Below are 14,528 nucleotides of genomic sequence, written 5' to 3' on the forward strand. Positions count from 1 at the left end.
TGGCACCAGAGGGCTGCGGGCACTGTCTGGCCAGCCTAGACCTGCCACTCAGTCGTGAACAGACGCCAGAGTGCTGCCCCATCAGAGCCTCCCCTCTCCTTTGCATGCACTCGTCTGCCATCTCCTACAGATGGCACCTCCACCTGGCTGGCCAGGGCGCCTGCCGCACCCTCCTGCTACATCCTCCCCCTACCCCCCAACCCCAGACCCCAGCCCAGAGCACAGCAGGTGGCTCCCGTCCTGCAGATTTCAACTTCTGCAGTCAGACTGGACCCATGTCGTCCTCTGAGACCCCACATCCCTACTCGGCCAATCGGTTTGCTTCCATCTGCAGAACATAACCGGAACTGAAGCCCCCTCCCCGCCTCCCCGCCTCCCCGGCCGCCATCCCGGCAGACTCGTCCTCTTTCTCCCAGACTGCTTCTTGCTCGCACATCCACTTAGAGCTTCATCCCCCACGGTCTGTCCTCAGCAGAGCAGCTGCGGAGCCTGTAAGAGGAAGTCCAGCCAGGCTTCCCCCTGTTCAGGAACCTTCAGTGGCTCCCATTTCACGCAGAATAAAACCCAGATTCCTACTGGTGCCTAAACGCCACCTCCTGTTATCCTGACCTCAGACCCTCGGGCCCTCCTCCCCACCAGAGCCCCCTCCGGTCTCTTTGCTGGTCTTCGAGTTACTCAGAGCCCCCATCTGCTGCTGTGGCTTTCTGCCTGGAATGGGAGCCCTCCCCTGCCATCAGCTCCCTGCTCGTCTTCAGGTCTCGGCTCCTGCAGCCCCTTCTAGAAGCACCGGACTGAGGTTCCCAGACCCTGCAACTGGCGTCTCCCAGCCCCCTTGCTGCCTTATTTTTTCTGCAGCATTTAGCACTTCTAACTCGCTACACAGTTTACCTATTTATCCTGGGTTCTGTCCGCCTTCCCCGCTCAGATGTGAATTCCACGTGCACAGGCCCCTGGCTTGCCTGTGCTCTTCACACCCTGTTCTCAGAGCCTCGAGGAGCAGGTGCTAATCAGCGAGTGTGTGCTCAGCAGTCAGAGGTCTGTGGAGGGGGGCGCCGCCCTTCTCATGGGACCCAGGGAATCAGGACCCACGGGCAGCCCCAGGGCTCTGATGCCCAGTGGGGGTGGCCAAAGGCAGGAGTCCTGAGTGGCCCCACCCCAACCTTGGGGTCGGGAAACCCTGCTTTGACTGGGCCAAGGGGGCCTCGTGTTCCCCACCTTGAGTCCTGTCTCCTTCCAGCGGAGGGTCTCACGGACATGGTGTGAGAGGCAGCCCCTGTCATTCCCTGACCGCCCACCTGCTTGTTGAGGCCCTGCCCCCACCCCCCGTCTCTCCACCCAGCCCTGTGCCAGCCCCTCAGGGCTGCTGCGCGGGCTCAGATTGGCCAGACACTCACATTGTCCTCCGAGAGCTTGTCAATGGTCACCTTGGCCTCCAGCAGGTGGCTGTTGAGGGCGACAATCTCATGGCTGAGAGCTCGTTTTTCTTCCTCATAGTGCTGGCCCTGGGGTTGGGGGACAGGCAGGGGGGTGGTCAGCGGTCAGCAAAGGCCTGGGACTCAAGCCCCGTTGTTCCTCCTGGCTTCCCCAGAAAGCGAGGAGGAGTTTGGAGTCCAAGGAATGCAAGGGTCAGAGCACAGAGCGACCCAGGTTCCAATCCCGCTCTGCCAGTGAGGAGCCGAACAGCCCTGGGCAAGTCACTAACTCCCTGAGCCTCCGTTTCTCATCAGTACTGTGGGGACAGTGATAGCTAAGGGCTTGACAGCACCCTCCCATTCGGGGTGGAAATGGAGGGGACCGGCCCAGCCCCTCGGGGAGAGGGCAGGGTGGAAATGAGGCCTTTGGCCCAGCTCCACGGGCAAGCGCATGGCGGCCTGGCCCTCAGTCCTCACCAGGGTTCCAGAGCTGGGGGCCCCGGGCTGGGCGTGCTGGGGTGGGGCAGGGGGTTGTGGCCTCACCATGCGGAATAGCTTGTCTTCCAGCTCCTGGTTGATCCTCTGCAGCGCCATGTAGTTGCTCTGAATCCTGGAGTGGAGGCCGTGAGGTCACTGCCGTGCCAGGCCTGACCCTCCCGTGGCCCCTGCAGCGTTACGGCCCGCTGATGGCTGAACCTAGGCCCCCTCTCTGGTCTAATTGTTCCTGTGCTAGAAAATATCTCATTTAAACTAACAGGTTGCCAGGGCCCAGGACCCTTACTGATGAGAAGGGAAAGTTTCTTATTCAGAAGAGATTCTCGGGAACTCGCTCAGAGCTAGTTAATTCACATTTTACACACAGTCCTAACAACTCTGCCTAAGGGGTTCCCAGTTCAACAGCAGGTTAGCAGGGAATAGGCTTAAGACTATGCAATGAGCCCTGGAGTGATTGCTGAAGACACAGGGTGAGTAGGATACGGTTTCCCTAGAAGAGGCTGAGGTGGGGAGGCAAGTGTGGGGTGGGAATTGATGGCCGCCCTGAGGTGTGATGGTGGAAGGGGCAGTGCCCACCCTCTCGACAGCCTGTGTGTAGTGTTAGTGCCCGTGTCTTGCCAACAGAGAAACTGAGGCTAGAGGTGCTTAAGTAGTTAGGGACAAAGAGCCCCCCTGCAAATTCAGTGTTCTATAGAATCATGGGTTAGGTCCCTGGGTCGGGAAGACCACCTGGAGAAGGAAATGGCAACCCACTCCAGTATTCTTGCCTGGAAAATCCCATGGACAGAGGAGCCTGGCGGGCTACAGTCTATAGAGTCACAAAGAGTTGGACATGACTGAGCACACAATCCTCAATAAATATTTAAAACAAACCAAGCCAACAGCAAGCTGAAACTCCAATACTTTGGCCGCCTGATGTGAAGAACTGACTCACCGGAAAAGACCCTGATGCTGGGAAAGATTGAAGGCGGGAGAAGAAGGGGATGACAAAGGACAAGATGGTTGGATGGCATCACTGACTCAATGGACATGAGTTTGAGTAAACTCCAGGAGTTGGTGGTGGACAGGGAGGCCTGGCATGTTGCAGTCCATGGGGTCACAGTCAGACACAACTGAGTGACTGAACTGAAGCCAATGGCAAAATTTGAGTGTTTTTTTTTTTAAAAAACATTTTTTCTAAAGGAAGGCTGTAAAGTGCATAATATTTTTTAAGAAAAATACCCATATTAAATGTGTGTGCTGTGTGCTAAGTCACTTCAGTTGTGTCTGACTGCGTGTGGCCATTTGGACTGCAGCCCACCAGGCTCCTCTGTCCATGAGGTTCTCCAGGCAAGAATACTGCAGTGGGTTGCCATTCCCTTCTCCAGGGATCTTCCCGACCCAGGGATCATACCCGCGTCTCTTACGTCTCCTGCATTGGCAGGTGGGTTCTTTACCATTAGCACCTGTGCAGAACGGTGTTTTCAGAAGTTTTAAGGGAGTCATCCCTCAGGGTCTCACACGCCAGGCCGCTGAAGGAAACGGTCTCTAAATAAATGCTGGTTCATGTCCGGGGCTAGACACTGTTTTCCTATCAGAGACCCAGGCGACAGTGGCTGGGGCCCTGGTGGGCCAGTCTGGGTCTGGAGATGGCTGCTCCTGTGTCACCATGCCGCCCCACCACGTAAAGAGGACAGAAAGAATGAGCAGGGGACCAAGAGGTATCAGGGAAGAGCCTGTACCTCGCAGCGGCCAGACCCACGTTCAGATCCTGGTTTGGGAGCTCGTGGTACAAGGTGCGACTCTGGAAGAGCCACTTGGCCTCGCAGACCTTACGTGCAAATGGGGTTACCCCGCCTTCTCGGCCCCCGCCCCAGAGCTCCTCCCCGTCGAGGCCACGTCCCCCCAGGGCTCCGCCCAGTCGAGACCACGCCCCTCCATGGCCCTGCCCAGTCGAGACCACGCCCCGTCGAGGCCCCGCCCCCTCACCTGCGCAGTTTCTCAGTGACTTTCTCCAGCTCCTCCTGCGCACGGCGCAGTTCGATCTCCAAGAAGTGGCGGGTGGAGTCGAACTCGTTCTCCAGTTTCTCCAGCCGGTGCGTGGTGTAGGACAGCCGCTTGCGCAGCTCGCCCTTCTGCTCCTGCAGCGAGCTGCAACGACAGGCGGCGGCGGCGGCGGGCCAGGCCGCGGGCACTGAGCTCGAGGCGCGTGTGGGTGCGCCCCGGGCGCGCCCGGCCGCACCAGTGCATGCGCACACGCACCGCACACACACTGCACGCGCGCGGGCACACACACACCACACCCCACAGGCACACACACACACCATACGCGAGCGCGTACACACACACCACACCCCACAGGCGCGCGCACACACACACACACACACACACACACAAGCGCGCACACCTCCCCAGCCCCTCCCTGGGGGGGTCACGGTCCCTGACACTGAGCCAGTCTGGCACTGGGGCGAGTGTTTGGGGGCGGCTGAAAGGACCTGGTTTAAAGATCGCCCAGCAGCAGCACCCCACCTCCGTCTGGGAGCCGAACTCCAGCCGGCACGGCTTACAGGGCCCCCGTCTTGCTTCTCTACAGCAGGGGCCCGTACCGGTGAGGCCCAGAGTCAGTAGTGCTACATCCTAGAGCAGGCCTCTCTTCCTCAACCAGGCTGTGTGCCCTCTGGGCCCGGGAGAGGAGGGGTCCCGTGTGAGGCCCCGTGCCCTGGCAGCGTCCACCACAGTGGCCAGCTAGCTGCACGGAGCACCAGAAACTCAGAAAATCCCGGGCCTGCTCATGTCTCCCTTCCTCCAGGAAGCCTTCCAGAGGCAAGCCTGGCTCACAGGCTCTACTTTCCCCCACAGACTGAGGGCTCCTCTGGGACCCCGGCCACTGAGTCCCCTTGCTCAGGGAAAAACAGGGGGCGGCTCCCCTGAGCCACATGCCACCCATTCACATGAGCTATCCTGGGGCATGAGGCGGGAGGGGCAGGTGTTACTGGCCACACCCTCCTGTCGGCTGCCACCCGGCTCCTAGAAAGCACCTAACCACGGCTGATCATGTGCTGACCCTCTGAAGCACCTTTCCCTGGGCTGGCTGAGCGCGCAGAGGGGGGCCGCGGGGGGCGGACTCACCTTCAGCAGTTGGGAGGGCTCGTTTCTGTAGGGAAGGGACAGCTGCACGGTGGGTGGGGGCACCAGGGGAGTTCTGCTGGCTGTTAGCCACGAGTGAGGCTAAGATTCAAGCTGCCGTTCGGTGCCCTGGGTGTGCGCTTTGCTCAGTCACCCCCTGAACTGTGCCCCGTCAGCCCCTGTGCTACAGTCACAACAAAGCCCAGAGCTCCATGGCGTCACGGGGTAGGCAGGGGCCCTGCTGTCACACAGCCCTGGCTGCCAGTCCCACCCCCCGCAATGCACTCGTGACTGTCCCCCTCTTGCCCTGACACACAAAGCCCTGGTTCCAGAGGGGTGCCCAGGTGTAGGGGCCCAAATGCCCATCGTTTGCTTGAAGAAGCACAGCCCCCCTCAGTGGACCATCTGGAGCCAAGGCCCCTTGGATGGTAACTTCTGGTGGGTTTTCCTGCGGGCAGGCAGGAGGCTTTCTCCAGCGCCCGGGGAAGAGTGATCATCAGCTTCCAGCCTGATCACACAAACCACACGTGTGACCACAGGCACACACCCAGCAAACCTCCCTTAAGCATTCCTGGACCCCTGCCCAGGTCTACATTTTTTCAAAATAAGTAAAAATAAAGAGTTGCCTATGTTTTGAGAACCTCAGAGAAGGGCGGGGTGGGTCCTCCCAAGAGTTGATCCCCAAGGAAGATGCCAAGTGACAAGCAAGCAGGGAGCCCAGTGGCAGAGTGCCCAGGGCTGCCCATACAGGCCCCGCCGCCTCCTCCAGGCAGCACACCTGACTGATTTCACTGCGAACTTCCTGCAGCTATTGATCCCAGGCTCCCCCTTGGCCCAAGCCTGTCTCTCCAATGGGCTGCCAGACCTCCTGAGGGCTCTCCTACGTCCACCCCAAGGGTTCCTGCAGCGCATGGGGTCAGGGCAGCAGCCCCTGCAATCAGCCAGCCTGCAGGGTTGTAGGTGCACCCACAGCCCTCGGTCACAGGGGGTCCACACCCCCCGGAAAGAGGTGCAAGCACCCACCTTCCACCTCTCAGAGCCAGCACCCTTCCCTCCCCGACCCTGGCCACCCACCCGCAGCCACAGCTGGGGCCCTGCCATCCCAGGACTGTTCATTCCTGTTACCCCGCCTTATCCCCACTATGGCACGTCCACCCTGCCCCCTTCCCTCCTCGCTTGCCCTGTGCCCCCCGTTTACCCTGCACCTCACAGCAATGGCAAACATGGCCCTTGGCCCTCAGAGCGTATCATCTCGAGGGGAGACAGTGAGCAAGGGAACAGGCTCCCCGAGAAGGCGAGTGGAGGAAGAAGCCCTGATGGGGTGGTGGGGTGGCTCCAAGCAGAGCCAGGACCTGCCCCGGGGCAGTGTGACCCTCTGTTCACAAGGCAGCCGGCTCCATCGAGCGGCCCACCTCCACCTCCATTCACCTACGGCCGCCAGATGCTCTTGCAGATGTGCCGGGCGGCTGTGTCCCCACCAGCCCTCAAACGCTGCTCCCACCCTCCCTGAGCCCCTCACACCCACCCACACCTGAGCCCATCCAGCCCTGGGTGGGCAGCGCCCCCAGCCCCTGGCCCCTACCCTCTCCTGGTGCAGGTGCCCGGGCCCCGGGCCTGAACGCGCCTCCCTGGCCCCTCAGCTGCGCCCGCCTCACTGCCCGCCACCTTTCTCCAGCTCCACTGCTCAGGCTGACCCCAGGGCCCTGGTTTATCCCTCACCCCTCTCTGCACACCTCGGGCCACACGTCCTCTGTGTCCAGCCCCACACGAACCCCTCCCAGGCCTCCATCTGGAGGCCCCACCTCTCTCTAGGGTTCCACGCTCACCCCAAATCCAGCCGCCCACCAGCCACTCTTCCCAGAGGCCCACATGCACCCCTCACCCAGCACGCCCGATGCTGACCCCTCTCTGCCTCCTGTGCTGCCCATCAGTCTCCAGTCAGACCCCGAGAGGCCGTGGTGATCCCTCTTGCTTGTGGTCACCCTCCACAGCCCGTCACCAAAGTCCTGCCAATCCACTACTCAAGAGCTTTGGACACGTCCCCGCCCTTCCTGGTCCAGGGAGGGCCCTGGGCTGGGCACTCCCGGGGTCTTTGGTCACCTGGGTGGTACCACCATCCTGGGGCATTTACCCGAGACCTGCCTGACCTCAGTCTCAGTCTCTGCGTCTGTAAAATGGGGACGTGTGCACTCGCACCCGGGAGCGCCCACTCTCGGGGAGCAGGGCTGTCCCTGTGGTCCCTGCACCCCTGTGATCAGAACCACCAGGAGATGATGCCAGGGGCAGGCACTGTGGCCTCTGCCTCCCCCGGGTGTGGAGGTGGCTCAGGGAGCCCTGGAGTCTAGAAACAGCCCGGTAACAGGTGCACAGGGTGGGCGTGGAAACCCCTTGTGGCCACCCTCAAATCAGGGGCACCCTCCCAAGTGGTGGGGGGCTCGGGAAGCCCTACTGGAACTGCGATCTGGTGTGTGTGGGTGTTTCATGGTGCCCTTCTTGCCTGTGAGAAGTCCCTGGAAGGCTTTCTCAGCTCACAGGAGAGAAAGATGAGCTGCTTGGCACAGAGTGGGGCCTGGAGGGACCCTGCCAGCCTCCCACCAGGGGCCCCTCTGGCCTCAGCAGAGGCCCGAGCCCACAGACCGAGCCCTGGGCTGGGCTTGGGGGGCACCGGGGCCTGGCCTCCGAGACAGGATGGCTGGGAAGCAGGGCTGAGGGCGCTGGGCCTCTTCTTGGTGTAGGGGGGAGCTGATGCCGATGCCGGATGGATGTCTGGGGACAGAGGCTGAGGAAGTGGGGAGACAACAGGTGTATTACCTGTCCCAGAGCGAGGGCGAGGACCTGGCCCGTCGACCCTGCAGGTTGCGGGACTGCCCGAGGCACGAGGGCACCCAGGCGCTGCGCAGCCTGTGGGTGAAGAGGACAGAGCTGCTCAGAACGGGGACTGGGGGGCACGCCGGCCCGCCAGGGGCACGCAGTCACAGAGATGTGGGGGGTCGTCCCCCCACCGGCAGGAGAGCTTCTTTGCTGTCACCAACACAGCAGCGGGTGCTTGTGCATGTGCCAGGGTGTAGGCACCTGCCAGCCCTGGTTGCCTGGATGCATTGCTGGCCCCGTGTCCACCAGCAGCGGGGTCCCCACCCCCAGGCCTGCACCCCCATTGCAGCCTCAGAGGGGAGTCCCGGGGGGCAGGCTCCACCCAGCTCCAGATTCGGGTCCAGCTGTTGCTTCTTCCTAGTGGGACCCATTGGTCAGAGACCCTGAGAAGCGAGGAGGATGGCGGGAGGGTGACCCCCTGACCCTGCTGGGAGGTGGTGATTGGCAGATCTGTGTGCACATGAGTGGAGTATTCTGGAGGCCGTGGGGGACCCAGTGGATGTTAGCGGTTCAAGACAGGGCCCTCCTGGGACCCCTTCTCGCCAACCCTGCCCGTGGCCTGTCCGGGCCAGGCGGGGGGTGGGATGCAGAGTGGAGGAAGACCCAGCCCAGCCCCATGGCACCGCCCTGCTGCGGGGCAAGGGGATGCCCTGGGCCTGAGTCCACCGGGTCATGCCCTTGCCACGGTCTCTCCAGGGAGGCCGTGCCGGCCCCCCGAGCCAAAGCGGAACTCTGATGGGAAGATGATACCCCGGACGTTGGGCGTCCAAACAAGGCTTGGAGACGTGGGCAAGCGTGTGTGTGAAAGAGCCGTGGAACTGGTTGACAAAATGATCTCACACAGACGGCCACTCGAGGTGAGGGAAGGGGAGAAGGCCGGTGTCGCTTGGGCCAGGTGGTGGGGTTCGGGGCGGGTGCGACGTTTCCCTTTACACTCCGCTGGATTTATCATATTTCCTACAGTGAGGATGAAAACTTTTTAAAAAGTTTACGAAGGACCACATTTGGCTGCTCCCCCTCAGAAAGATTTCCAGTGTTGATCTGACAAGGGGTGGGTGCGGGTGCCGCGGAAGCTCTGGGCTCTGATCTCCACTTCTGTGACCCTCTGTGAAACGGGCTGCCCTTGGCCCTGGTTTTCTGCAGGCCGGACTGGGGGTGGGCAGGCTCTCCAGTTCAAAACTGGACTCTGGGATTCCAGGCCCGGGGTCCACTCTCGGGTAATGACCCCAGAGCTGTCGAGTGAACAGACAGTGGGGGCAGGACGGGCCGGTTCTGCTCTCGTGGGAGCGGCCAGAGACCCAGTCTCCCCTCAGTGGCTTGACCGAGGTCAGCGATTCCTGGGGAGTCCCCTGCCTAGCCCTCGCCCTCCAGTCCCCATCCCAGAAGGCCCTTCCGCAGGGAGACCCCTGGCAGGTGAGGTCTCATGGGAGTAGAAGGGAGACTGGGAGACTGGGGCCCAGGGGAGGGGGACGGGGGGCTTGCCTGGAAACACAGGGAATGGAGGGTGTTGCTGTGACCTGACCCAGACCTTGCCTCTGGTCACACGCAGGGCATCTATGTCCCTGACAACTGCTCTCGTTCTGACCATGATTCTCACTACCTCCAGCCTCTGCAATGTGGGGCACCTCTTGCTAGAGATTAGACTGGTGCCCAGAGAGGTTAAGCAAGTCTCCCCAGATCACACAGCAAGTCCAGGGTGAAGATGAGATTCCACCCCCACCCCCCGACACCTGTGATGCTTGTGCCAGGTACAGGGTGGGAAGGATACAGGTGCCATGGGGACCCAGGGAGCCGGGGGGCCTCCTTCCCTGCGCTGTGGAGGGGAGCGGTGCTCCCTGGTAGGCGGTGAATGGGGCAGGGCAGGGCTGAACGAATGTCCGCTCTCTCGCTGGATGCTGGGTACACGGAGCCAGGAGCGGCCGGTCCATGTGTGGTGCCCCTAAAGGCCCCCCCACCCCGTGTCCAGCTCCCCCCCAACAGTCACGCTCCAGTGGCACCAAATTGCTTGTCATTCTTCACAGGCTGCAGGCGGCTTCTCATCTTGGTGACTTTGTCCCCACGTCCCCTCTGCCAGGATGGCACTCGCTCCCTCGGTCCAGGTTAACCCCTCCCCACCCAGGGCCTGGCAGGGGGGACCCTGATACCCCTGCCGGCCCGGCCGGCCCCCCAGGGAGCGTCACGGGGCTGAGTGCTCCAGGGCAGTGTCCTGCTCCACACAGGCCCTGAGCCCAGGCTTCCCCATCAGCGGGAGGGCAGGTCACAAAACCCAGCCAGACCACGCCCACCTCCGGGCAAGATTCCGCCGCCCAGTCCCGTCCATCACTCAGACCCGCACTGGCCCCGCCTCGCCCGGCTCCGGAGTCCTCCTGGGTCCCTTCCTTCCCACCCTGTCCTTGCCGTCCGCTGGGTCAGGGACCTTCCCTCGGGGCTGTTTCTGGGCTGCCCGCTCAGGCCCTGGCTCCCGGGACAGCCTGCTTTCCTCCACTGGGTCTCATTCCCGTGGGGACGATACCCCGGGCACTGGCCTGCCCTCCCGTGGGACCGCCTCCTTCCCACACCCCCTTGCCCCATTCCCCGGGCACTGTGTCTGGGCGGCGGAGCCGGGGACCAGCAGCACGTGTTGTTCAAAGGCTGTGCAGACGGCGGGAGGAGAGACGCTTGTCTCCTCTCTGGGGCTGCAAGATCTGGGGCTGCAAGATCTGGGGCGTGTTTATGTCCCTAGGGCCTACCGTGAGGCTGGGTAAATGGTGGGGGGCGTGGAAAAGTCTCCCAAGTCGTCCCTTCTCCACCGCGGGGCTGGTGAGGCCCACCTTGCTCCCTCCCCCACCCAGCATCTCACGGTCCCCTGGGAGCGGACCCCCTGGAACTCAGGCTGACGGCCCGGGGACTGGCTGGCAGCTCTCCGTGTCTCAGGCCCGTCCAGCCCCTGGGCAGCCCCTCGGCTGACTCTGCCACAACCTCACCAGCATCGCCATGGACATGGGGACGGGGTCTCTGGACCCGGCCACCAAGGCGCCAGGTCCTGTAGGAGCCTGCGTGTGTGTGTCTGTGCGTGTGCGTGTGGGGGAGAGGGCTGTCACAGGGCTGGCCTGGGGCCCCCAGCCAGGAGGGGTCCCCCAGCTCAAGCCAGGAGGAGCGGAAGGAGGGCAGGGATTCTATGCTTGCCCAGGCCCCGCCCTCTCCTGCTCCGCTAACCGAGGTCATCCAGGGGCACCCTCCTGCTTCCGTCCTCAGGGCCAGTGACACGACTGCTCTTCCGCCCAGAGACCTGGAGACGCCGCAGGAGCCCTTTCACCTCGCCTACCCCGCATCTTATCAGGCAGCCGGCCTGGGAGCCCTCCGTGGGCGGGCAGATCCAGGGGTGCTGGGGGCCAGGCCGAACAGGGTCACCTCTGGGCAGGTGGACCGAGCAGCTGCAGAGTCACCCCCGGGCCTTTGCACATGCTGCCCTTCCTGCTCTGAACACCCCCGTTTTTTGCTCTTCTGTTCATTCTGTTTACCTCCTCCAGGAAGCCCTCCCTGACCTCTCTAACCTCGCTCTGGTTGGGGCCGCCTCTCCCTAGCCTGGGTGCCGGCACCCCGCACAGACACACGACGTCCCTGGGGCCGAGCCGCCAGGCCTTCGCTTTTAGCCCAGTCGGCAGACGGGGCAAGCCGCCACATCCTCTCTTGGGTTCCCTCCCTCACCTGCCTAGGAAACGTCTTCAGGAGCTCTTCTCTGCTCGATGTCCCCACGCCTCCCACCACCCCGCCCCACTCACAGCTGAAGACCTCGCTTCCTTCTCCACTGAAGACGGAGAAACCGCCCGAAGGGAACTTCGGCAGATGCCACCGCCAGCGCCCCCGCCCCCCAAGCATCTGCCTGCCTGTTACTACAGACACCCTGCCAGGCAGCCCCTCCGCCCACTCCAGGCGTGGCTCCAGCCCAGTCTCCCCTCCCCCACCAACCGCCCATTTCTCCCTCTCTCCCGGCTCCTTTTCCGGCACACAGGCATGCAGGTAGGCTTCCCACATTGCGAACAACCCTCTGCTGGCCCTCCAGTACCATCCTCATTCTCAGCTCCGAGACACGTCGTGTGTCCTCACTCCTGGCCCACTAGGACCAGGGCCTGACCTGGCTCTCGTCCCCTCGAGGCCACTGAACCGGCTCCTGCCCGGCCCTTCTCAGTGCTCACGTGGCCTCAACCCTTAGCACCCAGCGCGCAGTGGACCCCGCCCTCCTCCTGCAAACCCCGCCCTCGCCTGGCAGACCTCCTCAGCCTCCTCTGCAGGTGGCCCTGGTCTCCCTGACATCCTAACGCCCAGGGCCCAGGGTCCTGCCTCCTTCTCTGGGTACACTCCCCCCATAGTGAGCCCTGCCAGAGATACCATCACTTCATGGAGGAACACCCCTCCAAATTTTTGTCCCTCCCCCCACCCCCCGATGCCAGGTGTGCATACCCTCAGCGGCCTCCATCTCTGCTTGGGTAGCTCGCAGGCAGCACAGACCTGCAGGGCCCTCCATATCGTGTTCTGCTTTCTCTCCCCGCCTCGCCAGCTAGGCCAGTGCCCCTCCCCAAACCTGGAGGCATACTCCACTCCTGTCTCTCTCCCGTCCTCCCAGGCCAGCGGCAAGAGCCACAGCCCTGCCTCCGAAACACATTCTCTGGCTCTGCCAGCCCCACCCGCCACCCTGGGACCAGCTTCTCTCACGGGATTACTGCACAGCCTGCTAACTGGCTTTCTGCCCTCACCTGCTTAGGCAGAGAGGCCCTGTGGAAGGCTAAGTCGGATCCACCCCCTCCCTCTGCTCAAAACCTGCCCCCACAGCCCCTACATCACTAGGGTCAAGCCAGATGTGTTCACTCTGGTCACCTGATGGCAGATGGCCTTCCCCTTGGCCCCCTGGACCTCACCTTCCAGCCACAGGCAGCACAGCTTGCCCCAGGGCCTTTGCACCTGCTGTTCTTCTGCCCGGATCCCTCTGCCCTGTGGCTGCTCCTCTCCTCCTCCAACATTCAGATGCAACTTTCCTGAATTCCGCTGCACCCTCTCTCTCCCTTTCCCTGCTGGGCCTGTGTCCGTCTATGGCCCCACACCGCCAGAGTGGGAGCTCCCCAGGACAGGGCTTTCTGTCCACCTCATTCCCCGCTGTGTCCTCGGACCCTGCAGCAGAGCCTGGCAACCAGAAGGGCCCTGTAAGCATTCACTGAATGAATGGAAAACAGAGTGAACGTGTTTTACAGGTGAGCCTGTGGAGGGGCCGAGGGAGACAGTGCCCACCCCGGGTCCACAGCCTGCAGGCTTCCCGCTGGTCAACCCAGATGCCCCTCGGCAGTGTCTGGTGCTTCGGCCTTTTCCTCGCCTCTGAGGTCTGGGGCTGTAGGGGTCTGGCTTTGTTTTGTCAGCCTCGGCCAAAAGGAGATGCTCTCTAATTTCCATAAGGCTGACCGCCCCCGCTCCCCTCCCAGGCCCGAAATGATAGTGAGAGGGTCAAATCTGAATTTCAGGCCAACAATAGTATTTAGTGTTAAGAATGTGCCGAACGGGGCGTGGACACACTTATGCTAAATAAGCATCCAGCTGTTTGTTGAGATTGGGCAGCCCAATAAAGCAGAGGATGCCCAGTGAAATGTATTTAGATGGATTTAATTCATTGGGCATCCTGTACTTCATCCGGCAGCCCCAGGACGAAGGCAGAGGTGATCCCGTGGAGGCGGGCCTCCAGCCCCGGCAGGAGAGGTCGTCCATGCCCCCGTCATGAAGCAGGCTGGCCATCTGTGCGGGAGACTCAGCGTGGGGCAAAGGCTGGGGGGTTAGAAGATCCTGGCGGGGCCAGGGTGTGTCCGGAGGAGAGTGTGGCTTGAGCCCAGGCCTGGGTCAGCCAGCCAGGAGGCCCCGCGAGCCTGGCTCTGAGTGCAGGCCAAGCATCCCATCCCGGCTCCCCGGCTGCTTGGGGCACTGGGAGCCCCAGGGCAGAAGGCAGGATGGGAGGCAGGCCCGGACTGGGGCTGTCCTTCTGGTAGGTGGACCGGAACAGGGAGACCTAAGGAGGCTGCCTCAGGAGATGGGGGCCCCTCCCCTGCCTGGCCCCTCTCTCCCAGCACCCAGCCCAGCACCGTTGCTTGTCTACTCTCGTTCCCCCTCTAGACTGCGGGTTGGGGCGGCCTGGAGGATGGGGCTGTGCACACCTTGGCCCTGGGTCCCTCCCTGCCCCAAGGTCACACCTGCTCTCTGCCCAGAGTTGGTGTTCAGAGGGTGTCAGCGGGGAGGATGGGAGAGTGGCATGACCATGGGTTGTCCCCACTTTGGGTGAGCAGCTCCCCACAGGGCTCCCAGATGAACCTCTCAGCACCTGCCACGAGGCTTCGGAGCCCAGGTGAGAAGGGGCTGCCGTCCAGCACTGTGATGATCAGGTTCATTGCTGCCCCCCATGGAGCCCAAGCTGGCTCCACTAATGTGACCACCCCACCAGCTGGCTCACCCCTGCAAACAGACTCGGGCATGCATTAATTGGATCGGTGGGAGGGCCTGATTTCTAGAATTTTGGGGATCATAAAAGTAATCAGGACTGCGGGAGGCTCACTGATGACCCTAGAGAGCGGGGTGTAAGGAGCCTGCCCCCACCCAGTGCCCCCCACGTGGCCCCAGGCCCCTCAGGGATGC

General features: G+C 62.4%; 1 protein-coding gene across 7 annotated transcripts in view; it reads right to left on the reverse strand.

The window, feature by feature from the left end:
- BEGAIN (brain enriched guanylate kinase associated) overlaps positions 1-14,528 on the reverse strand; it is a 46,004-nt gene that overhangs the window by 3,980 nt on the left and 27,496 nt on the right. For 4 of the 7 annotated variants that reach the window (XM_070357978.1, XM_070357979.1, XM_070357977.1 and 1 more), the window contains exons 3-5: positions 3,876-4,037; positions 1,956-2,022; positions 1,395-1,502 (exon numbers count right to left, since the gene is read on the reverse strand). In XM_070357978.1, the coding sequence (XP_070214079.1) occupies positions 1,395-1,502; positions 1,956-2,022; positions 3,876-4,037 (337 nt within the window). Of the gene's footprint in view, positions 1-1,394; positions 1,503-1,955; positions 2,023-3,875; positions 4,038-7,823; positions 7,914-14,528 lie in introns of all 7 variants that reach the window. The other 3 variants (XM_070357975.1, XM_070357973.1, XM_070357976.1) reach the window with 1 other exon arrangement.

The sequence above is a fragment of the Bos mutus genome, chromosome 21 (genome assembly GCF_027580195.1).
Source record: "Bos mutus isolate GX-2022 chromosome 21, NWIPB_WYAK_1.1, whole genome shotgun sequence".
In the NCBI taxonomy this organism is placed as follows: domain Eukaryota; kingdom Metazoa; phylum Chordata; class Mammalia; order Artiodactyla; family Bovidae; genus Bos; species Bos mutus.